This window comes from Pristiophorus japonicus, chromosome 6 (genome assembly GCF_044704955.1).
Source record: "Pristiophorus japonicus isolate sPriJap1 chromosome 6, sPriJap1.hap1, whole genome shotgun sequence".
NCBI classification, from domain to species: Eukaryota; Metazoa; Chordata; class Chondrichthyes; family Pristiophoridae; genus Pristiophorus; species Pristiophorus japonicus.
In genome coordinates this window covers 262,499,509-262,525,660 of record NC_091982.1, presented here as the reverse complement: position 1 = coordinate 262,525,660, position 26,152 = coordinate 262,499,509, and the positions used below count along the sequence as shown (strand labels likewise).

The window sequence follows — 26,152 nt, the reverse complement described above, 5'->3', positions numbered from 1 at the left end:
AGACATTCCTAGCAGGAGAAGAAGAGACGAGGTTGATCTACACTGCAGGTACGACAACTAACGAAACATCGGAACAAGGGGTTCACAGCGTGAAACAAGCTGCTACCCCCACACACAGACAAAGGCAGGAGAGCAGGCCCTCAACAGCAGGCAGTGGCACCAGAAGCCATCAAGGGCCACATGAACGGCTGTTCACACCTCATCAACCCACAATGCGAGCAATCAACTACAAACTGAGAGAAGCTCAAGAGAGATCAGCCAGACGCAGCTCATCCTTTGGAAACAATGGAAGCGGTCTGTGCTGGAGATGTGGGAGAAGGCACTCATCAAGGGGGTGTCGCTTTCAGCATGCTGTTTGCAGAAACTGCAACTATACAGGGCATCTGGCCCGCATGTGCAGAAAAACGGCAGCTTGGCTGGTATACGAATCGGAAGGGTTGGAAAGCGGAACAGAAGATGGTGGGGACAGTACCCGGGACACCGATGTACAGCGGGTCAACACGATCAATGGCCACTGCTCCTACAACAAGACGCCTCCAATAATGATGAGGGTCCTACTCAACGGGATACCCATTAACATGGAGCTGGATACGGGAGCGAGTTAATCTCTCATGAGCGCTCAACAATTTGAACAGCTGTGGCCGCACAAAAGAGACAGACCAAAACTCACAAGGGTCGACACCAGACTAAGGACCTATACCAAAGAAATTGTACCAGTCCTCGGCAGCGCCATGCTCTCAGTCACACACAAAGGGACAGTGAACCGACTTCCCCTGTGGATTGTCCCCGGAGATCTCCCAGCACTGCTGGGGAGAAGCTGGCAGGCAAAACTAAACTGGAAATGGGATGATGTTCACGCCATGTCGTCAGAGGAACAGACCTCCTGCTCAACAGTTCTAAGTCGATTTGAACATCTCTTTCAGCCAAGTGTGGGCACCTTCAAAGGGGCTAAAGTCAAAATCTACATCACACAGGATGCTAGACCGGCCCATCACAAGGCTAGAGCTGTGCCCTATGTGATGAAGGAAAAGATTGAACATGAACTGGGCAGGCTTCTGCAAGAAGGCATTATCTCACCCGTGGAATTTAGCGACTGGGCAAGTCCCATCATCCCAGTCATGAAGCCTGATGGATCCGTACGAATCTGTGGGGACTACAAATCTACCATAAACAGAGTCTCCCTACAGGACCAATACCCGCTGCCCAGAGCGGAGGACTTATTTGCCACGTTGGCTGGAGGAAAACATTTCTCAAAACTAGATCTCACATCTGCGTATATGATGCAAGAATTGACCGAAGATTCCAAGCTACTCACCACCATCAACACACATCGAGGCCTTTTCATGTACAATCAATGCCCATTCGGCATCAGGTCAGCAGCTGCCATATTCCAGCGCAACATGGAGAGTCTGCTCAAGTCCATCCCGGGGACGGTTGTATTTCAAGACGACATACTTATCACGGGCAGGAACACCGACTCCCATCTCTGCAATTTAGAGGAAGTACTAAGTCGATTGGATCGGGTAAGCCTAAGAGTTAAGAAATCCAAGTGCCTGTTTCTTGCGCCCGAGGTTGAATTTTTGGGCAGAAGGATTGCTGCTGATGGAATCCGCCCAACAGAGTCCAAAACAGAAGCAATTCGCCTGGCACCCAGGCCCCGGAATGTCTCAGAACTGCGCGCCTTTCTCGGGTTACTCAATTACTTTGGAAACTTTATGCAGAACTTAAGCATGCTGCTGGAGCCTCTCCACGTGCTACTCAGGAAGGGGTGTGATTGGTTTTGGGGGGACGCCCAGGAACGCGCCTTCAATAAGACACGCAACCTTCTGTGTTCCAACAGTGTTTTGGCTTTCTTTGATCCAGGTAAAAATCTAGTTCTTACATGTGATGCGTCAGCGTATGGGGTTGGGTGCGTTTTACAACATGTCACTAATGCGGGTAAATTACAACCCATAGCTTATGCTTCCAGGTCACTTTCGCGGGCGGAGCGCGGATACGGTATGGTGGAAAAGGAGGCGCTCGCATGCGTGTACGGTGTCAAAAAGATGCACCAAGTTCATGTTAGAAACCAACCACAAGCCCCTCATGTCCCTCCTATCCGAGAGCAAGGCAATAAACGCCAACGCCTCGGCGCGTATTCAACGGTGGGCACTCACGCTGGCGTCTTACGATTACACCATAAGGCACAGACCAGGCACAGACAACTGTGCCGACGCGCTTAGCAGGCTACCCCTGGCGACCATGGAAGGGTCTGATGAACAGGACTGTGAGATAGTCATGGCAATCAATGCCTTTGAGTCCACAGGTTCGCCCATGACGGCTCGCCAAATCAGAGCCTGGACGACCAGCGACCCCACGTTATCCCTAGTAAAAAGATGTGTCTTAACTGGTGACTGGGCAGAGGCTCGCGATGCCTGCCCCGAGGAAATCAAACCTTTCCATAGGCGCATGCATGAGCTATCACTACAGGCAGACTGCCTGATGTGGGGCAGCCGGGTAGTTGTGCCTCTGCGAGGCAGAGAGGCATTTGTCCGGGAGCTCCACCGCGAGCACCCGGGGATTGTTCTCATGAAGGCCATAGCCAGATCCCACGTCTGGTTGCCTGGCATTGACGCAGACTTGGCGCTCTGCGTCCGACGGTGCACCATTTGTGCCCAACTCAGTAATGCCCCCAGGGAGGCCCCCCTGAGCCGCTGGACCACCAAACCGTGGTCGCGGGTGAACGTAGACTATGTGGGCCCATTCATGGGCAAAATGTTCCTCGTAGTTGTAGATGCATTTTCTAAGTGGATTGAATGCACCATTTTAAACTCGAGCACCACCTCCACCACTGTGGAGAGCCTCGCAACCATGTTCGCAACACACGGCATTCCTGACACATTGGTCAATGATAATGGTCCGTGCTTCACCAGCACAGAATTCCAAAATTTTATAAGTGACCACGGCACAAATCACGTTAAGACGGCACCATTCAAGCCGGCCTCCAACGGCCAGGCGGAGCGAGCAGTGCAGATCATTAAACAAGGCATGCTTAAAATCCAAGGTCCCACGCTGCAGAGCCGCCTGTCGCGACTGCTGCTGGCATACAGATCTCGTCCGCATTCATTGACTGGAGTTCCCACCGCGCAACTATTAATGAAATGGACCTTAAAGACAAGGCTCTCATTAATCCTCCCAGACATGCATGAAATCGTTGATGCAAAGCACCGTAAGCTAACCGAGTACCATGGCCGAAATTCAAGGGGGAGGTGAAATGAGATAGGGGACAAAGTGTTTGTGCTAAACTATGGCAGGGGTCCCAAATGGCTTGCAGGGACAGTAACTGGCAAGGAAGGAAACAGGCTACTGGTGGTACAAATGGACAATGGCCAAACCTGCCGGAGGCATGTAGACCAAGTAAAAAGTAGATTTACCAACAATACTGCTGAACCAGAGGCAGACTACAATGTGGAACTCACACCACACCTGGTGGACAGACAGAGGGAACAACCTGAGGAAAAGGCAATCCCAACAGACAGCCCAGGCGAGTCAACAACAATCACACCAATCGAAACAGACAGCCCAGGCGAGACACCAGCAATCATATTGAATGAAACAGACAGCCCAGGCGAGATACCAGCAATCACTCCGAAAGAAAAACAGGCACCAAGGCAAACAACTGAACCATAACTAAGATGCTCCACGCGAGAGCGTAGACCACCTGAGAGACTGAACCTATAAAGACAATAAGACCTTGGGGTAGGGTGATGTCATGTATCACACATTACTGTACATAACTGTATCTTACCATGCTATACATGACTGTAACTCGAGATGACCTGTAACCACAAGCTTACCTTACCACCAGGGGTGCACTTGCAGGAGACACTGGATACCTGTCCCAGACAGGTATATAAAGGCAGGTCTCAGGCAAGTGTGGCATTCGAGAGCTGTGTAATAAAGGTGCAGGTCCTGAGTGACCATGACTTCAGTGTGTGCCTCGTGTGAGTCTGTACTGCAGGGGCAGGACTTTACACTGTAATGCTAATTTTGGTGACTCGTTGGTGTGTTTTCTCCTGCCCGCAGCTGCAGTTCTTATTTCATAGACTCTATGCTTAGCGTTCAGTCGTCTCCCTGAAGACATTAACTAGCAAGTTCGCAGTGAACTAGCACACACCGGGAGACCATGTGTAGGTTGTCATCAGCTTGTTACCCAGCTGCAGTTAGCTCGGACTTCTCATCCTCTGCTCATTGACAGCTCAGTCCTGGTTGAAAAAGCTTTGCTGTAATTAGCTGGCCTGATGGCAGGAAACTATGTTGACCTTGTTAAGCTTCAACTATGAGTGTTCTTGAGCTGAATTCCGTTGTTTTTTTCTCCAGATCTGTTTTGTGAATCTTGATGGAGTGGATGCAGAGAGCAGTAGTGAGGAATTGCAACAGGTAAGAGAACGCGGGTAAAATTATTCCTGCCGAAATTACAGAAATTACACTGTGGGATGCTGGTCTATAAATGCACAACATGTTTATCTGAATTTCCCCTTTGCTATTTTAGCAGGGTCATTAGCCTATTTATGTTAAGCAGATAAGCATCCTCATTAAAATAGTGGGGAGAGGAATTTCAGATGAGCATGTTAATCATTTATATGATTGAATAATTTCAGGGCTTAAGGGAGAGACAGGACTAAGATCCAGATCTGGGAAAGTTTGCTTCAGACTATTCTTTTTGTCAATTTACTATTGAAAACATTTTTATTCTGCTAAAATTAGTCATGAATTATATCAATTTAATTCATTAAATCATGCACAGTTTTGAAATTTAAAAAGATTGCCATGAAACCGAAATCTCCAGGCCGAATATAGGTGTGCTTCAGTGAAAGGGTTAAAAATGACCATTGCAGGGAGGATTCTAAAGTCTCAGCATGATGCTCACTGATAATTGTAGAAAAGCTATGCCCCTCTCTGCCACCTTATCAGTTAATATTTAACAGGAGATTGCAAGGAACCCCAGTATAATATCATAATTGAGCTGTAATTTCACACATCATTGCACTGTATTAATAGGTCCACTTAGCTATTGATTTGTGGATATAGGAAACAGCAACAGAAATGTAATGTGTTCTGAGCAATTCTAAGGTCATCACCAACCAAAGCTCCGATAAATGAACACAGCTGCACATGATGAACTTGGAGATGGAAAATACATAATGTGTTTCATTTTTTACCACACTTTGACTTGTTGCATTGTGAGTCCTCCTTGGGTACCCTCCTGCCACATATCAGGCTCAAGGAAGGTCAGGTAAATTGACTTGCTGCATCCCTCTAACATTGTTCTTTAGATAACCGTAAGGGGATGTATAAATTACCTACAGATGTTCAATATTGACACTGGGATAAAAAGTAGAAAACTGTTCCTAATAATGACTTCTCTTACCTTGATGAGCGAAATATGCAGTGTAGCTGATTGCGAATGCCTCGTGTAAATGTGACGCAGAGCTATTCTGGCCAGGAAGGTCCTAGTTCCACCCTTGGTTTGTGTTAAGTTAACCAATCTTAGCTGGGGAAGTAATTCAGTCCTACAATTAGCTTCATTATCCCTGAGCCTTGGGGAGAAAATAAATCAGCCAGGGTTCCTACTCCTGTCTTTGACAACTGTAGTTCATTTATGGCCCTGAATTCGTGGTCAGTATAATGGCATATTCTGAATACACCATCACACTGCCTTTGAAATTGAACATGCGCTAAATCCCGAAGTTGCGATCTATCAATTTCCGACTGCACATAGGCTTAGCTGCACGTTTCATCTCCTCATTCAAATCAACGTGCTGGTGAAAGGCTGGGCTAATTGCCCACCTACTGCACATTAATTACCCTGAAAATGTTTGTGTCTAGTACAAACAGGCGCAGGAAGCCTGTTACACAGCGTAAAGGGAGGGGGATGAGAAAATTGTATTACAAACGCGTCACACAAAAAGCAAACTTGTTTCCAGCAGATTTGTTATACTGAAAGAAAGGGATTGTGTCCATTATCCCAGCTGTGTTTTGCTTTTAGAAATAGTGGTAATCTTGATTATTGGTTAGTAAAGAGATTGTAAAAATTGAATGGTACTAATCACCACTATGTTTTATTAATGGACAATTGTTTTATGAGGTGAGCCATGGCTGGGAGAGAGAATCAAAATTCACCCTTTTTGGAAGTGCAATAGGATCGGACTGGGCCACCTTACCAGGCCAGCAGTTGAAGGGTGCTACCCTTTCTCATTGTGGGAACTTGTTTACCCTAAACTCATGTACCTCCCTCTCGAATGCCCCCCACTGCTCTGGCAATGATTTACCTTCAAGTAACTGTTTTCAGTCTACTTTTGCTGAATCACTTCTCAGCCGAGTTAAATTGGCCTTCCCACAATTTAGAACCCTTACCCCAGTTTCTTCATCCTTATACAACTTGTTTCCCACTTGGGGAAATGAGTTGCTCCCGGCAAAAGCTCTCTGTGCATTTACGGCAGAAATAGTCCAAGTAAATACTTATTTCTATTCAGCAACGGAAGTTGTGGCAGAAAGAAAATTACAGACAAGGCCAGGTGATCTTTAGAATCATTGAGAATGATAAAAACAATATGAGGGGATTGGCTGAAAAGAGAGAGGAAATAAAACACGTTCTACATACACTGTAACTATATTCTAAACATGCATCTTGTGAAACAAAAAAGTAAAATTAAGAAAGCTTACAGTGAACATTGAAAAGAAGCAAAGCCTTTAAAACAACAGAAACTGGAAGATTAAAAATAAGGAATGCTATTCATTTCTGTAACTGAATGACATGTATGTTTTAATAGCATTTTAAAATGAGTTGTGGGCAAATCAACAATCTCATCTGTTTCCTGATTGTCTAAGAGTCAGGAAGTGAAAGGAGCATTGCCCCACGTGATCCCAGGTGTGTTTACACACAATGGTGTACCCCTGGGATCCATGGGGCGCTACGCTGTGCACAACTCTGCGGCATTTGAAATCAACTTCTCAAAGGGGGGTTCGCACGAGGATTTTGGCATCCTACTCCTTAGCCGCTCTGCCGATTGCCAATTCAGAGCCAATGCCTTTTAATGTCGCAAAATATCCCAAGGGGTATCGCAGACATCAAGCATGAACTAGAAGCGTTAGAAGCCAAAAGTATGGTTGGATAGACAGGTAATGTGTCACCTAACAAATAATATGAGCCTCTTTTGTTTGTGTTTTTCTTTTATCTAGAAATTAGTTACTGTATCCCCTGATCTCCCACACCTCATCAATTCTTTAAACGTTTGCCAGATGAAAGATAATGAACTCATCCTCATGAGTGGATTAATTTCTCCAGGAAGCTGCCAGGACAATTTGGATGGTTCCCAGGTACGGAGCTTGTGATTCTGTCCAGAAATATCACATTTTGATAATAGGATCCTGGCAAGAGATATAATTAAGCTGTTGATGATCATCAAACCATGTCATTGATCAATTCACAAACGTGACCGTTCAGAAAATTTGATATAATATGAAAAAGCATTCAGAAAGAACTTGAGAATCACGTGATTATATGGAAAAGCAGTCAGAAAACAAGTTGTGGCATGCTAACAGGGTAAGTAAATGTGTTATCGAAAGGTTACTGGGAGGGCACTGTAGTACAATGGATTACATCAGATATACGGCACAGAAACAGACCATTCGGCCCAACCAGTCCAGGCCGGCGTTTATGCTCCACTCGAGCCTCCTCCCGTCTTTCCTCATCTAAATCTATCAGCATAACCCTCTATTCCCTTCTCCCTCATATGCTTGTCTAGCCTCCCCTTAAATGCATCCATACTATTCACTTCAACCATTCCCTGTGGTAGCAAGTTCCACATTCTCACCATTCTTTGGGTAAAGATGTTTCTTCTAAATTTCCTATGGGATGTCTTGGTGGCTATCTTATATTGATGGTCTCTAGTTATGCTCTTCCCCACAAATGGAAACATTCTCTCTGCATCCACTCTATCAAAACCTTTCATAATTTTAAAGACCTCTATTAGGTCATCCCGAGCCTTCTTTTTTCAAGAGAAAAGAAATGCATCCTTTCCTGATATATATACCCTCGCATTTCTGGTATCATCCTTGCAAATCTTCTCTGCACACTCTCCAGTGCCTCGATATCCTTTTCCTAATATGGCGACCAGAATTGTACTCCAAGTCTGGTCTAACCAAGGTTCTATACAAGTTTTGCATAACTTCCCTACTTTTCAATTCTATACCTCTAGAAATAAACCCTAGTACTTGGTTTGCTTTATTTACGGCCTTGCTAACCTGTGTCGCAACTTTTAGTGATTTGTATATTTGTACTCCGAGATCCCTTTGTTCCTCTACCCCACCTAAACTCTGACCCTCCAAGTAATAAGTGACCTCTCTATTCTTTCTACCAAAATGTAGTACCTCGCATTTATCTGTGTTGAACTTCATTTGCCAATTATATGCCCATTCTGCAAGTTTATTAATGTCCTCCTGTAATGTATTGCAGTCCTACTCAGTATGGGCAATCCACCCCCCACCCCTGCTCTGCATTCTCTGACCTTGTTCACTAGTTGCCTGTCTATTATGGGGTATCTTATCAAAGGCCTTTTGAAAATATAGATAAATTACATCTACTGTATTACCATTGTCTGCTCTCTCAGATACCCCTTCAAAAATTCAATGAGGTTGGTCAAGCCAGACTTTCCCTTTTGAAATCTATGCTGACTATTCATTATTATATTTTTGGTTTCTAGATGTTCTTCTTTTTTCTCCTTTAGTAGGGATTCCATTATTGTTCCTATCCCTAACATGTTCCTATCCCAAAATGTTCTATTCCCCTTCTTACTGCAGCCAGGTTACACAGCCAGATAGGGAATGGGTGCCCATCAGGCAGAGCAGTGGAAGGAAGGTAGTGCAGGGGTCCCCTGCGGTCATCTCCCTCCAAAACAAATGCCCCACCTTGGGTACTGTTGGGGGAGATGGCTCATCAGGGGAAGACAGCAGCAGCCAAGTCCATGGCACCAGGGGTGGCTGTGCTGCACATGAGGGCAGGAAAAAGAGTGGGAGAGCTAAAGTGATAGGGGATTCAATTGTACGGGGAATAGATAGGTGTTTCTGCAGCCACAAACGAGACTCCAGGATGCTATGTTGCCTCCCTGGTACAAGGGTCAAGGATGTCTCGGAGCGGCTGCAGCGCATTTTGGAGGGGGAGGGTGAACAGCCAGCTGTCGTGGTACATATAGGTACCAACAATATAGGTAAAGAATGGGATGCGGTCCTACAAGCTGTATTTAGGGAGCTAGGAGTTAAATTAAAAATTAGGACCTCAAAGGTAGTAATCTCAGGATTGCTACCAGTGCCACATGCAAGTCAGAGTAGGAATTGCAGGATAGCTTAGATGAATACGTGGCTTGAGGAAGGTGCAAGGGAGGGATTCAAATACCTGGGACATTGGAACCGGTTCTGGGGGAGGTGGGACCAGTACAAACCGGATGGTCTGCACCTGGGCAGGACCAGAACCGATGTCCGAGGCGGAATGTTTGCTAGAGCTGTTGGGGAGGGTTTAAACTAATATGGCAGGGGGATGGGAATCTATGCAGGGAGGCAGAGGGAAGTAAAAAGGAGGCAGAAGCAAAAGGTAGGAAGGAGAAAAGCAAGAGTGGAGGGCAGAGAAATCAAAGGCAAAAATCAAAAAGGGCCACATTACAGCATAATTCTAAAAGGACAAAGTGTGTTAAAAAATACAAGCCTGAAGGCTATGAGTCTCAATGCGAGGAGCATTCATAATAAGGTGGATGAATTGACTGCGCAGATAGCAATTAACGGATATGATGTAATTGGGATTACGGAGACATGACTCCAGGGTAAGCAAGACTGGGAACTCAACCTCCAAGGATATTCAATATTCAGGAAGGACAGACAGGAAGGAAAAGGAGGTGGGGTAGCGTTACTGGTTAAAGAGGAGATTAACGCAATAGTAAAGAAGGACATTAGCTTGGATGATGTGGAATCTATATGGGTAGAGCTGCAAAACACCAAAGGGAAGAAAAGGTTAGTGGGAGTTGCGTACAGACCTCCAAACAGTAGTAGTAAGGTTGGGGATGGCATCAAATAGGAAATTAGGGACTTGTGCAATAAGGATACAGCAGTTATCATGGGTGACTTTAATCTACATATTGATTGGGCTAACCAAACTAGTAGCAATACTGTGGAGGAGGATTTCCTGGAGTGTATAAGGGCTGGTTTTCCAGACCAATATGTCGAGGAACCAACTAGAGAGCTGGCCATCCTAGAATGGGTCTTGTGTAACAAGAGAGGATTAATTAGCAATCTGATCATGCGGGGCCCCTTGGGGAAGAGTGACCATAATATAGTAGATAGATTTTTAATCAATAAGGGAATTAAGGGTTATGGGGAGCGGGCGGGTAAGTAGAGCTGAGTCCACGGCCAGATCAGCCATGATCTTTTTGAATGGCGGAGCAAGCTCGAGGGGCTAGATGGCCTACTCCTGTTCCTAATTCTTATGTTCTTATGTTCTTATGGTAGAATTCTTCATTAAGATGGAGAGTGACACAGTTAATTCGGAAACTAGGGTCCTGAACTGAGGGAAAGGTAACTTTGATGGTATGAGGCATGAATTGGCTAGAATAGACTGGAGAATGATACTTAAAGGGTTGATGGTGGATAGACAATGGCAGACATTTAAATATCACATGAATGAACTACAACAATTGTACATCCCTCTGCGGCGTTAGAATAAAAAAGGGAAGGTGGCTCAACCGTGGCTAACAAGGGAAATTAGGGAAAGTGTTAAATCCAAGGAAGAGGCATATAAATCGGCCAGAAAAAGCAGCAAAACTGAGGACTGGGAGAAATTTAGAAATCAGCAGAGGAGGACTAAAGATTTAATTAAGAGGGGGAAAATAGAGTATGAGAGGAAGCTTGCAGGGAATATAACAACTGACTGCAAAAGCTTCTATAGATATGTGAAGAGAAAAAGATTAGTGAAGACTAATGTAGGTCCCTTGCAGTCAGAATCAGGTGAATTTATAACAGGGAACAAGGAAATGGCAGACCAATTGAATAAATACTTTGGTTCTGTCTTCACTAAGGAAGACACAAATAACCTTCCGAAAATACGAGGGGACCGAGAGTCTAGCGAGAAGGGGGAACTGAAGGAAATCCTTATTTGTCAGGAAATGGTTTTAGGGAAATTGAAGGGTCCGAAGGCCGATAAATCCCCAGGGCCTGATAGTCTGCATCCCAGAGAACTTAAGGAAGTGGCCCTAGAAATAATAGATGCATTGGTGATCATTTTCCAACATTTTATGGACTCTGGTTCAGTTAATATGGATTGGAGGGTAGCTAATGTAACCCCACTTTTTAAAAAAGGAGGGAGAGAGAAAACAGGGAATTATAGACCGGTTAGCCTGACATTGGTGGTGGGGAAAATGCTGGAATCAATTATTAAAGATGTAATAGCAGTGCATTTGGAAAGCAGTGACAGGATCGGTCCAAGTCAGCATGGATTTATGAAAGGGAAATCATGCTTGACAAATCTTCGAGAGTTTTTTGAGGATGTTTCCAGTAAAGTGGACAAGGGAGAACCAGTGGATGTGGTGTATTTGGACTTTCAAAAGGCTTTTGACAAGGTCCCACACAAGAGATTAGTGTGCAAAATTAAGGCACATGGTATTGGAGATAATGTATTGACATGGATAGAGAACTGGTTGGCAGACAGGAAGCAAAGAGTGGGAATAAACTGGTCTTTTTCAGAATGGCAGGCAGTGACTAGTGGGATGCCGCAAGGTTCAGTGCTGGGGCCCCAGCTATTTACAATATACATTAACGATTTAGATGAAGAAATTGAATGTAATATCTCCAAGTTTGCAGATGACACTAAGCTGGGTGGCAGTGTGAGCTGTGAGGAGGATGCTAAGAGGCTGCAGGGGAACTTGGACAGGTTAGGTGAGTGGGCAAATGCATGGCAGATGCAGTATAATGTAGATAAATGTGAGGTTATCCACTTTGGTTGCAAAATCAGGATGGCAGATTATTATCTGAATGGTGATAGATTAGTAAAAGGGGAGATGTAACGAGTCCTGGGTGTCATGGTACATCAGTCATTGAAGGTAGGCATGCAGGTACAGCAGGCAGTAAAGAAAACAAATGGCATACTGGCCTTCATAGCGAGAGGATTTGAGTATAGGAGCAGGGAAGTCTTACTGCAGTTTTATAGGGCCTTGGTGAGACCACACCTTGAGTATTGTGTGTAGTTTTGGTCTCCTAATCTGAGGAAAGACGTGCTTGCTATTGAGGGAGTGCAGCGAAAGTTCACCAGACTCATTCCTGGGATGGCAGGACAGACATATGAGGAAAGACTGGATTGGCTAGGCTTATACTCACTGGAATTTAGAAGAATGAGAGGGGATCTCATAGAAACATATAAAATTCTGACGGGACTGGACAGATTAGATGCAGGAAGAATGTTCCCGATGTTGGGGAAGTCCAGAACCAGGGGTCACAGTCTAAGGATAAGGGGTAAGCCATTTAGGACCGAGATGAGGAGAAACTTCTTCACCCAGAGAGTGGTGAACCTGTGGAATTCTCTACCACAGAAAGTTGTTGAGTCCAGTTCGTTGGATATATTCAAAAGGGAGTTAGATGTGGCCCTTATGGCTAAAGGGATCAGGGGGTATGGAGAGAAGGCAGGGGTGGGGTACTGAGGTTGAAGGATCAGCCAAGATCATATTGAATGGCGGTGCAGGCTCGAAGGGCCGAATGGCCTGCTCCTGCACGTATTTTCTATGTTTCTATGTTTCTTAAATATAGTTATTACGTTAGCGATCTGCTAATCCGCTCCCATTACATCTTTTTCGAAAGAATTATTAAATATGTTTAACCTCTACTATCTCTTCCCTGGATTCTTTTAAAATGCGTGGATGCAATCCATCCGGAACAAACGGTTTATTTAATATATCCCTCTTTTTATATGCACCATCTCATTACCATAGAAACATAGAAACATAGAAAATAGGTGCAGGAGTAGGCCATTCAGCCCTTCGAGCCTGCACCACCATTCAATAAGATCATGGCTGATCATTCCCTCAGTACCCCTTTCCTGCTTTCTCTCCATACTCCTGGATCCCATTAGCCGTAAGGGCCATATCTAACTCCCTCTTGAACATTTCCAATGAACTGGCATCAACAACTCTCTGCGGCAGGGAATTCCACAGGTTAACAACTCTCTGAGTGAAGAAGTTTCTCCTCATCTCAGTCCTAAATGGCCTATCCCTTATCCTAGGACTGTGTCCCCTGGTTCTGGAGATCCCCAACATCGGGAACATTCTTCCCGCATCTAACCTGTCCAGTCCCGTCAGAATCTTATACGTTTCTATGAGATCCCCTCTCATCCTTCTAAACTCCAGTGAATAAAGGCCCAATTGATCCAGTCTCTCCTCATATGTCAGTCCAGCCATCCCGGGAATCAGTCTGGTGAACCTTCGCTGCACTCCCTCAATAACAAGAACGTCCTTCCTCAGATCAGGAGACCAAAACTGAACACAATATTCCAGGTGAGGCCTCAGCAAGGCCCTGTACAACTGCAGTAAGACCTCCCTGCTCCTATACTCAAATCCCCTAGCTATGAAGGACAACATGCCATTTGCCTTCTTCACCGCCTGCTGTACCTGCATGCCAACTTTCAATGACTGATGAACTATGACACCCAGGTCTCGTTGCACCTCCCCTTTTCCTAATCTGCCGCCATTCAGATAATATTCTGCCGTCGTGTTTTTGCCCCCAAGGTGGATAACCTCACATTTATCCACATTATACTGCATCTGCCATGCATTTGCCCACTCACCTAACCAGTCCAAGTCATCCTGCAGCCTCTTAGCACCCTCCTCACAGCTCACACCGCCAGTTTAGTGTCATCTGCAAACTTGGAGATATTACACTCAATTCCTTCATCTAAATCATTAATGTATATTGTAAAGAGCTGGGGTCCCAGCACTGAGCCCTGCGGCACTCCACTAGTCACTACCTGCCATTCTGAAAAGGACCCGTTTATCCCGACTCTCTGCTTCCTGTCTGCCAACCAGTTCTCTATCCACGTCAGTATATTACCCCCAATACCATGTGCTTTGATTTTGCACACCAATCTCTTGTGTGGGACCTTGTCAAAAGCCTTTTGAAAGTCCAAATACACCACATCCACTGGTTCTCCCTTGTCCACTCTACTAGTTACATCCTCAAAAAATTCCAGAAGATTTATCAAACATGATTTCCTTTTTATAAATCCATGCTGATTGGACTGATCCTGTCACTGCTTTCCAAATGTACTGCTATTTCATTTTAATAATTGATTCCAACATTTTCCCCACTATTGATGTCAGGCTAACCGGTCGATAATTAGCCGTTTTCTCTCTGTTGTGTATCTGTAGAGCATGCATTCCAATATTCCGCCACCAGGAAGCGCATCCGCTGAAGTCCCAAGGGATTCCAGCATCCCTTGGGAGCACTGTATATAAGCCGGCCCCTAAGGCCTGTTCCTCACTCTGGAGTGTCTTAATAAAGACTGAGGTCACTGTTACTTTAACGTCCCTGTGTGCAGTCTCACCTGTGTTAGGAACACAATAACTTGCGACGAGTATATGAATCCAACGCAAAGATGCAGCAAACTGTGGGCATCCTGGAGAAGTTCTCGGAGGGTGAGGACTGGGAAGCCTATGTCGAACGGTTAGACCAGTACTTTGTAGCCAACGAGCTGGACGGAGAAGGAAGCGCTGCAAAAAGGAGAGCGTTCCTCCTCACGGTCTGCGGGGCACCGACCTACAGCCTCATGAAGAATCTTCTGGCTCCGGTGAAACCCACAGATAAGTCGTATGAGGAGCTGTATACACTGGTTCAGGAGCATCTTAGCCCGAGGGAGAGCGTGCTGATGGCGAGTGATCGGTTCTACACGTGCCAGCGATCTGAAGGTCAGGAAGTAGCGACCTACATCACCGAGCTAAGGCGACTTGCAGGACAATGTGAGTTTGATGGCTACCTGGAGCAATTGCTCAGACTTTTTTGTACTGGGCATTGGCCACGAGACCATCCTACGAAAACTTTTGACTGTAGAGACACCAACCCTCAGTAAGGCCATTGCGATAGCACAGGCGTTTATGTCCACCAGTGATAACACCAAACAAATCTCTCAGCACACAAGTGCTAGCAATGTTCATAAATTAACTGGAACTGTGTTTGCGAGCAGAAATGTACAGGGCAGAAACCACGGGTCTGCAACTGCCAGCAGGTCTCAGGTGACCCAGATGACTCAGAGTCCACAACAAAGGATGAATGCATGGCAATTCACACCTTGCTGGCGTTGTGGAGGCTTCCATTCAGCCTATTCATGCCGCTTCAAAGGGTATGTTTGCAAGAGCTGTGGAACAATGGGGCACCCTCCAATGAGCTTGCAGATGAGCTGCAAGCTCTGCAAAACCTGCTAACCACCACGTGGCAGAGGAAGATTGGTCCATGGTGGATAAAAGCAATTTCGAGCCTCAGAGAGAGGAGGCAGATGCTGAAGTACACGGGGTGCACACATTTTCGACGAAATGTCCACCTATAATGCTAAATGTAAAATTGAATGGCTTACCCGTAGCCATGGAACTGGACACTGGCGCTAGCCAATCCATTATGAGTAAAAAGATGTTTGAGAGACTGTGGTGCAACAAGGCACTCAGACCAGCCCTGAGCCCAATCCACACGAAACTGAGAATGTACACCAAAGAGCTCATCACTGTTCCGGGCAGTGCCATGGTCAAGGTCACGTACGAGGGCATGGTGCACGGACTGCCACTCTGGATTGTCCCGGGCGATGGCCCCACACTGCTTGGAAGGAGCTGGCTGGGCAAAATCCGCTGGAACTGGGATGACATCAGAGCACTATCACATGTCGATGAGGCCTCATGTACCCAGGTTCTTAACAAATTTCCTTCCCTTTTTGAGCCAGGCATTGGAAACTTTTCCGGGGTGAAGGTGCAGATCCACTTGGTCCCAGAGGCACGACCCATTCACCACAAGGCGCGAGCGGTACCTCACATGATGAGGGAGAGAGTAAAAATCGAGCTGGACAGGCTGCAACGCGAGGGCATCATCTCCCCAGTGGAATTCAGCGAGTGGGCCAGCCCGATTGTTCCAGTACTCAAAAGTGATGGCACGGTCAGGATTTGCGGCGATTATAAAGTAACTATAAATCGTTTCTCGCGACAGGACCAATACTCATTACATAAGGGAGACAACCTATTTGCGACGCTGGCAGGAGGCAAGACGTTCACCAAGCTCGACCTGCCTTCGGCCTACATGACGCAGGACGTGGAGAAGTCTTCGAAGGGCCTCACCTGCATCAACACACACAAGGGACTGTTCATCTACAACAGATGCCCGTTTGGAATTCGGTCGGCTGCAGCGATCGTCCAGAGAAACATGGAGAGCCTACTCAAGTCGGTACCACACATGGTGGTTTTTCAGGACAACATATTGGTCACGGGTCGGGACACCGTCGAGCACCTACAAAACCTGGAGGAGATCCTCCAGCGACTGGATGGCGTAGGGCTGCAGCTGAAGAGGTCGAAATGCGTCTTCATGGCAACAGAAGTGGAGTTTTTGGGGAGAAAGATCGCGGCGGATGGCATTCGGCCCACAGACGCCAAGACAGAGGCTATCAGGAACGCGCCCAGGCCACAGAACGTCAGGGAGCTGCAGTCGTTCCTGGGACTCCTCAACTACTTTGGTAACTTCCTACCGGGGTTAAGCACCCTCTTAGAGCCCCTACATGTGTTATTGCTCAAAGGTGAGAACTAGGTATGGGGAAAAAACCAAGTAATTGCTTTTCAGAAAGCCAGAAACATTTTATGCTCCAACAAGCTGCTTGTATTGTATAACCCATGTAAAAGATTTGTGTTAGCATGTGATGCGTCATCGTACGGAGTCGGGTGTGTATTACAACAAGCTAACGTTGCGGGGAAGTTGCAACCTGTCGCCTATGCCTCCAGGAGGTGGTCTAAGGCCGAGAGGGCCTACAGCATGATTGAGAAAGAGGCATTAGCATTTGTGTTCGGGGTAAAGAAAATGATACGTCCTTACTACACAGTATAAATGCACATGAGGCCCATGCTTGAGAGAAGGTCAGTCTGTGACCTGTCCTTTATTCCTTAGCACTCGAGTGATGAAGGTGGGTGGAGCTTCCCCTTTTATACCTGAAGGTCCAGGTTAGGAGTGTCTCCCACCTAGTGGTCAGTGTTCTCACGGTGTACAACTTAGGTCAGTTTATACATGGGTTACAATGCTGGTTGAATACATGACATCACCTCCCCCCACAAAGTCTTATTGGGATCACAGGTTGAGTCTCTCTGGTGGTTTACGCTCCCTTGTAGAGCGCCGGAGTTGGGGCTCCGGTTGTTCGGCGCTGGCCTGAGTGTCTGCTGTTAGCGGTGCCTCAGGCCTGTCCGGACTGCCCACAGTGACTGGGCTCTCCTCTCTTTGGTTCCGGTGTTTGGTCACCTGTGGTGGAGTGAACTCTATATCGTGTTCTTCCTCTGCTTCTTCTATGGGGTTGCTGAACCTCCTTTTTGTTTGATCCACATGTTTGCGGCAGATTTGTCCATTGGTAAGTTTAACTACCAGAATCGTATTTCCCTCTTTGGCAACCACAGTGCCTACGATCCATTTGGGCCCTGTAGCGTAGTTGAGGACAAAAACAGGATCATTTACATCAATACATCACACCCTCGCATCCCTGTCATGGTAGTCATATTGTGACTGGCGCCTGCTCTCGACAATTTCTTTCATGGTCGGGTGTATAAGGGATAATCGGGTTTTGAGCGTCCTTTTCATTAGTAGCTCTGCGGGTGGAACCCCTGTGAGCGAGTGTGGTCGGGATCTATAGGCCAACAGGAGGCGTGATAAGCGGGTTTGTAGGGATCCCCCTTGGAATCTGAGCATCCCCTGTTTGATTATCTGCACTGCTCGTTCTGCCTGGCCATTTGAGGCCGGCTTGAACGGTGCCGTTCTAACATGGTTAATTCCATTGCCTGCCATGAAGTCCTGGAATTCAGTGCTTGTGAAGCACGGGCCATTGTCGCTGACCAAGATGTCCGGTATACCGTGGGTGGCGAACATTGCCCGTAGACTTTCTACCGTGGCAGAGGATGTGCTTGAATTTAAAATGTCACACTCGATCCATTTGGAGTAGGCGTCTACTACAACCAAAAACATTTTCCCCATGAAAGGACCTGCGTAGTCCACATGGATGCGTGACCAAGGCTTGGCGGGCCATGGCCAGGGGCTAAGGGGGGCTTCCCTGGGCGCATGGCCCAGCTGGGCACACGTGTTGCACCTGCGAACACAAAGTTCCAGATCTGCGTCTATCCCTGGCCACCAAACGTGTGACCTGGCAATTGCCTTCATCGTGACAATGCCCGGTGCCCATTGTGGAGTTCTCTGATGAACACCTCTCTGCCCATCTGGGGCATGACTACGCGGTTTCCTCACAGTAGGCAATCGGCCTGAATCAAGAGTTCATCCTTGCGCCTGTGAAATGGTTTAAATTTCTCAGGGCATGCTCTGTACGTGGCTGCCCAGTCCCCATTCAGGACACATTTCTTGACTAGAGACAATAGCGGGTCTCTATTTGTCCAGACTTTAATCTGACGGGCTGTCACGGGTGAGCCTTCGCTTCCGAAAGCTTCAACAGCCATGACCATCTCAGCACCATGCTCGGTAGCCCCCTCAGTGGTGGCTAGTGGGAGCCTGCTGAGTGCATCGGCGCAGTTATCGGTGCCCGGTCTGTGCCGAATTGTGTAGTCATAGGCAGCTAACGTAAGTGCCCACCTCTGTATGCGGGCCGATGCGTTTGCATTTATGCCATTGTTGTTGGCCAAAAGGGACGTTAGGGGTTTGTGATCTGTCTCCAGTTCAAATTTCCTGCCAAACAGGTACTGGTGCATTTTCTTTACCGCATATACACATGCGAGCGCCTCCTTTTCTACCATCCCGTAGCCCCTTTCTGCCTGGGACAGACTCCTGGAGGCATAAGCTACCGGCTGTAACTGACCCTTGACATTGACATGCTGCAACACACACCCGAAACCATAGGACGACGCATCGCACGTTAACACAAGTTTCTTACATGGGTCATGTAGCGTTAACAGATTGTTGGAATTAACAAATTGCGTGCTATTAAAAGCCCTTTCCTGGCTGTCCCCCCAGACCCATTCATGACCTTTGCGTAGGAGCACGTGTAGCGGCTCTAGCAGCATGCTCAATTTGGGAAGAAAGTTACCAAAATAGTTCAGGAGCCCCAGGAACGAACGCAGCTCCGTCGTGTTCCGGGGTCTGGGTGCTCTCTGGATCGCTTCCGTCTTGGATGCAGTAGGGCTGATCCCGTCTGCTGCTACCCTCATCCCGAGGAATTCTACCTCTGGAGCTAGGAAGACGCACTTCGCCTTTTTCAGTCGCAGACCTACCCGGTCCAGTCTGCGTAGCACCTCCTCCAGGTTGTGGAGGTTTTCTTCAGTATCGTAACCCGTAATGAGGATGTCGTCCTGAAAAACCACAGTCCCTGGAATCGACTTGAGGAGGCTTTCCATATTTCGTTGGAAGATCGCGGCAGCCGAGCGAATCCCGAACGGACATCTGTTGTACTCAAACAACCCCTTGTGTGTCGTGATGGTGGTCAGCTTCTTCGACTCACTCGCCAGCTCCTGGGTCATGTAAGCTGAGGTCAGGTCCAATTTTGAAAAAAGTTTGCCACCGGATAGCGTCGCAAAGAGGTCCTCCGCTCTCGGTAGCGGGTACTGGTCTTGGAGTGACACCCGATTGATGGTGGCCTTGTAATCGCCACATATCCTGACCGACCCATCCGCCTTGAGCACCGGCACAATCGGGCTCGCCCAGTCACTGAATTCGACTGGCGAGATGATGCCTTCCCTCAACAGGCGGTCCAATTCGCCTTCTATCTTTTCCCGCATCACGTACGGCACCGCTCTGGCCTTGTGGTGTAATGGTCTGGCGTCCGGGTTTATGTGAATCACTACCTTGGCCCCCATGAAAGTGCCAATGCCGGGTTGAAATAATGAGTCAAATTTTTCCAGGACCTGTGAGCATGATACTCGCTCCACACAGGAAATTGCATTGACATCGCCCCATTTCCAGTTCATGACAGCAAGCCAACTCCTCCCCAGTAGTGCGGGCCCGTCCCCTGGGACAATCCAGAGTGGCAACCTGTTCTCCGAATCTTTGTGGGTCACGACTACCGTGGCGCTGCCTAGCACCGGAATGATCTGCTTTGTATATGTCCGTAGCTGTGCGTCAATTGGCGATAATTTCGTCCTAATGGCCTTGGATGCCCACAACCTTTCGAACTGTTTGATACCCATCAGGGACTGGCTGGCACTCTATTGATACTGGGATGCCATTGAAGAGCACTTTCATCATTATCGGTGGCGTCCTGGTGTATGAACTGTATACGTGCTCCACATGAACTCGCTGAACTTCAGCTTCCAGCGATTTCCCCCAGTGTCCATTTCTGCAATTTCTGCAGGTATTTTGCTCATCTCTGCAAACTCCGGCTGAATGTATGCCTCCATGCCTCCAGCATGAGTTGCGGTTTGAAACAAAAGGTCCCTTGCCAGTCGATCGTCCCTGACTGCCCCTGTTATTGTCCTTGATTGCACCATTAACAGGTGTTGATGGCCCCATTACTGGCCGCATTGTCCCTTGCAATGGCGTGAATCGCTGTTCAGCTTGCCATTGTCTCTGTCGAACTCCCCTCTGGGTTCGACTACATGTTGGGGCATGCCTGACTGCCCTTGTCTGCCTGGAGAACTGTGTGCTGCTTTAACAATGTTGAATCTCTGTCCCAACCATTCCTTATCACAGTACCTCTCATCTGTTCTGCTAGTGGCCATGCTCACGTGGTTTAAATCCCAGTTTCTTGTCGCCATTGATACGTCCTTACTACACAGTATAAATGCACACGAGGCCCATGTTTGAGAGAAGGTCAGTCTGTGACCTGTCCTTTATTCCTTAGCACTCGAGTGATGAAGGTGGGTGGAGCTTCCCCTTTTATACCTGAAGGTCCAGGTTAGGAGTGTCTCCCACCTCGTGGTCAGTGTTCTCACGGTGTACAACTTAGGTCAGTTTATACATGGGATACAATGCTGGTTGAATACATGACAGAAAATGCATCAATACCTGTTTGGCCTCAAATTTGAGCTGGAAACCGATCACAAGCCCCTCATATCCCTGTTCGCTGAAAACAAGGGAAAAAATACTAATGCCTCAGCCCGCATACAAAAGTGGGCACTCGTGCTATCAGCGTATAACTATACCATCCACCACAGGCCAGGCACCGAGAACTGTGCGGATGCTCTCAGTCGGCTACCATTGCCCACCACGGGGGTGGAAATGGCGCAGCCTGCAAACTTGTTGATGGTGGCGCAGCCCGCAGACTTGTTGATGGTCATGGTAGCGTTTGAAAATGATAAATCACCTGTCACGGCCCGCCAGATTAGGACTTGGACCAGCCAAGATCCTCTGCTGTGCCTAGTTAAAAACTGTGTACTGCATGGGAGCTGGGCCAGCATCCCCGTTGAAATGCAAGAGCTAATCAAGCCATTCCAGCGGCAAAAGGACGAGCTGTCCATTCAGGCAGACTGCCTGTTGTGGGGTAACCGCGTAGTGCTACCCAAAAAGGGCAGGGAGACGTTCATCTCGGATCTCCACAGCACACCCCCGGGTATAGTAATGATGAAAGCGATAGCCACATTCCACGTGTGGTGGCCCGGTATCGACTCTCAATTAGAGTCCTGTGTATGGCAATGCAGCGTGTGTGCTCAGTTGAGCAACGCGCCCAGAGAGGCACCACTAAGTTTGTGGTCCTGGCCCTCCAGACCATGGTCGAGGATCCATGTCGACTATGCAGGCCCGTTTCTCTGTAAAATGTTCCTGGTGGTGGTGGATGCTTTTTCAAAATGGATTGAATGTGAAATAATGTCGGGAAGCACCGCCACCACCACCATTGAAAGCCTGAGGGCCATGTTTGCCACCCTGCCTGACATACTGGTCAGTGACAACGGGCCATGTTTCACGAGTACCAAATTTAAAGAATCATGACCCACAATGGGATCAAACATGTCACCTCAGCCCTGTTTAAACCAGCCTCCAATGGGCAGGCAGAGCGGGCAGTACAAACAATCAAACAGAGCCTTAAACGAGTCACAGAAGGCTCACTCCAAACCCGCCTGTCCCAAGTACTGCTCAGCTACCGCACGAGACCCCACTCGCTCACAGGGGTGCCCCTGGCTGAGCTACTCATGAAAAGGACACTTAAAACCAGACTCTCGCTGGTCCACCGCAATCTGCATGATCAGGTAGAGAGCAGGCGGCAGCAACAAAATGTAAACGATGGTCGCACCACTGTGTCACGGGAAATTGATCTGAATGACCCTGTGCATGTGCTAAATGTAAAGTCCTGTCCCCTCAGTACAGATTCACACGAGGCATGTAGTGAAGTCAAGGTCACTCTGGACCTGCACCTTTATTTCACAGCTCTGGAATACTGCACTTGCCTGAGACCTGTCCTTATATACCTGTCTCTTGCAAGTGCACCCCTGGTGGTAAGGTATGCTGGTGGTTACAGGTCATATCTTATTACAGTCATGTATAGCATGTTAGGATACAGTTATATATAATAATGTAAGATACATGACATCACCCTCCCCCAAGGTCTTATTGTCTTTATAGGTTCAGTCTCTCAGCTGGTCTACGCTCTCGCGTGGAGCGTCTGAGTTGTGGTTCAGTTGTTTGCCTTGGTGTCTGTTTTTCTTTGGGTGTGGTTGCTGGTATCTCGCCTGGGCTGTCTGTTTCAATTGGGGTGATTGTTGTTGACTCGCCTGGGCTGTCTGTTGGGATTGCCCTTTCCTCAGGTTGTTCCCGCTGTCTGTCCACCAGGTGTGGTGCGAGTTCCATCTTGTAGTCTGCCTCTGGTTCCGCAGTGTTGTTGGTAAATCTGCTTTGAACTTGGTCTACATGCCTCCGGCAGGTTTTGCCATTGTCCATTTGTACTACCAGTAGCTTGTTTCCTTCCTTGCCCGTGACTGTCCCTGCAAGCCATTTGGAACCCCTGCCATAGTTTAGTACAAACACTTTGTCCCCTATCTCATTCCATCTCCCCCTCGAATTTCTGTCATGGTACTCAGTCAGCTTACGACGCTTTGCCTCAATGATTTCATGCATGTCTGAGAAGATTAATGAGAGCCTTGTTTTTAAAGTCCTTTTCATCAACAGTTGCGAGGGGGGGATCCCAGTCAGTGAGTGCATACGAGATCTGTATGCCAGCAGCAGTCGCGACAGGCGACCCTGCAGCGTGGGACCTTGGATTTTAAGCATGCCCTTGTTCAATGATTTGCACTGCTCTCTCCGCCTGGCCGTTGGAGGCCAGCTTGAACTGTGCCATCTTGACGTGATTTATGCCGTGGTCAATCTTGGAATTCTGCGCTGGTGAAGCACGGACCATTGTCACTGACCAATATGTCAGGGATTCCGTGCGTTGGAAACATGGTTGCGAGGCTCTCCGCAGTGATGGAGGTTGTGCTCGAGTGTAAAATGGTGCATTCGATCCACTTTGAAAATGCATCTACAACTACGAGGAACATTTTGCCCATGAATGGGCCCGCTTAGTCTTCGTGCACCCGCGACCACGGTTTGGTAGGCCAGTGCCAGGGGCTCAGGGGAGCCTCCCTGGGGGCATTGCTGAGTTGGGCACAAATGGTGCACCTTCGGACGCAGAGCTCCAAGTCCGCGTCAATACCAGGCCACCAGACGTGGGATCTGGCTATGGCCTTCATGAGTACGATCCCAGGTGCTCGCAGTGGAGTTCCCGGACAAATGCCTCTCTGCCTCGCAGAGGCATGACTACTCGGCTGCCCCACATCAGGCAATCTGCTTGTAGTGATAGCTCACGCATGCGCCTGTGAAAGGGTTTTAATTCCACGGGGCAGGCATCGCGAGCCTCTGCCCAGTCACCGGTTAGGACACATCTTTTTACTGAGGATAACATGGGGTCGCTGGTCGTCCAGGCTCTGATTTGGCGAGCCGTCATGGGCGAACCTGTTGACTCAAAGGCATTGATTGCCATGACTATCTCACAGTCCTGTTCGTCAGACCCTTCCGTGGTCGCCAGGGGTAGCCTGCTGAGCGCGTCGGCACAGTTGTCTGTGCCTGGTCTGTGCCTTATTGTGTAGTCGTAGGATGCCAGCATGAGTGCCCACCGTTGAATTCGCGCCGAGACGTTGGCATTTATTGCCTTGCTCACGGATAGGAGGGACGTGAGGGACTTGTGGTCGGTTTCTAAGAATAACTTGGCCCCGAAAAGGTATTGGTGCATCTTTTTGACACCGTACACGCACGCATGTCGTCTTGAAATACATCTGTCCCTGGGATGGACTTGAGCAGTCTCTCCATGTTGCGCTGGAATATGGCAGCTGCCAACCTGATGCCGAATGGGCATCAATTGTAGATGAAAAGTCCTCGATGTGTGTTGATGGTGGTGAGTAGCTTGGATTCCTCGGTCCATTCTTGCGTCATATACGCAGATGTGAGGTCTAATTTTGAGAAAAGTTTACCTCCAGCCAATGTGGCAAATAAGTCCTCCGCTAGGGAGACTCTGTTTATGGTAGATTTGTCGTCCCCACAGATTCGTACGGATCCATCAGGCTTCATGACTGGGACGATGGGACTTGCCCAGTCGCTAAATTCCACAGGTGATATAATGCCTTCCCGCAGAAGCCTGTCTAGTTCGTGTTCAATCTTTTCCCTCAACACATAGGGCACAGCTCTGGCCTTGTGATGGACCGGTCTAGCATCCTGTGTTATGTAGATTGTGACTTTGGCCCCTTTGAAAGTGCCTACACCTGGCTGAAAGAGATGTTCAAATCACATTATAACTGTTGAGCAGGAGGTCCGTTCCTCTAATGACATGGCATGGACATCATCCCATTTCCAGTTTAGTTTTGCCAGCCAGCTTCTCCCCAGCAGTGCTGGGGGGTCTCCAGGGACAATCCACAGGGAAAGTCGGTTCACTGTCCCTTTGTGTGTGACAGAGAGCATGGCGCTGCTGAGGACTGGTACGATTTCTTTGGAATAGGTCTTTAGTTTGGTGTCGACCCTTGTGAGTTTTGGTCTGTCTCTTTTATGCGGCCACAGTTGTTCAAATTGTTGAACGCCCATGAGAGATTGACTCACTCCCGTATCCAGCTCTATGTTGACAGATATCCCATTGAGTCGGACCCTCATCATTATAGGAGGCGTCCTGTTGTAGGAGCAGCGGCCATTGATCGTGTTGACCCGCTGTACACCGGTGTCCCGGGTACTGTCTCCACCATCTTCTGGTCCGCTTTCCGACCCATCCGATTCGTATACCAGCCGAGCTGCCGTTTTTTTGCACATGTGGGCCAAATGCCCTTTTTATTCAAAATTTCTGCAAACAGCCTGCTGAAATCGACATCCCCTTGAGGAGTGCCCACCCCCACACCTCCAGCACAGACCTGTTCCATTGTTCAAAGTGTTCCCAAAGAATGAGCTGCGTCTGCGGGGCGGTAAATGCTGTTCTTGGGCGTTACGCCGGGCGTGCAGGTTTTAGCACCCGGCGGGTAAATTCGGCTACTGATTTGCATTGGCACAAAAACTTACCGCCCCGCTGTCTAGTTTGACTGAGATCATGACGCCAATCATCGTGCAAAGCTGCGCTTACGCCCCGGATGATAAATTTGTCTTTGATGCCTCATTTAACGCCCTCCCCAGGAAATGCCTGAAAAGCCAGGCGGTCCCAGGGCACAGCAGACGGCATTGGCACCATCTTTAAATGGAGGGATGAGGATCCTACATCGCAAGTCACATTGACTGCAACGGTTGCACACATCATGCTGCGTGAAGCTCCGACTTGCAAACTTCACTTTTATCTTTTATTACAGTGCCCTTTCAATATGTGAAAAATTTTAATGGGGGCATTACTAGTTTGACAGCGTATCATGCTATTGCCTAGCGGCGTCAAGCTAGAAGAAGGGCTCTTGGCCATGTTGGCCCACAGACGAGGAGAGACCGAAGACATCTG

The 26,152-nt window shown here is 47.9% G+C and overlaps 1 protein-coding gene across 3 annotated transcripts in view; it reads left to right on the top strand.

Annotated features, from left to right (window-relative positions):
* The window catches only part of sphkap (SPHK1 interactor, AKAP domain containing), a 447,045-nt gene that overhangs the window by 342,205 nt on the left and 78,688 nt on the right, over window positions 1-26,152 (top strand). For all 3 annotated transcript variants that reach the window (XM_070883916.1, XM_070883917.1, XM_070883915.1), the window contains exons 4-5: window positions 4,360-4,419; window positions 7,222-7,359. In XM_070883916.1, the coding sequence (XP_070740017.1) occupies window positions 4,360-4,419; window positions 7,222-7,359 (198 nt within the window). The remainder of the gene's footprint in view (window positions 1-4,359; window positions 4,420-7,221; window positions 7,360-26,152) is intronic.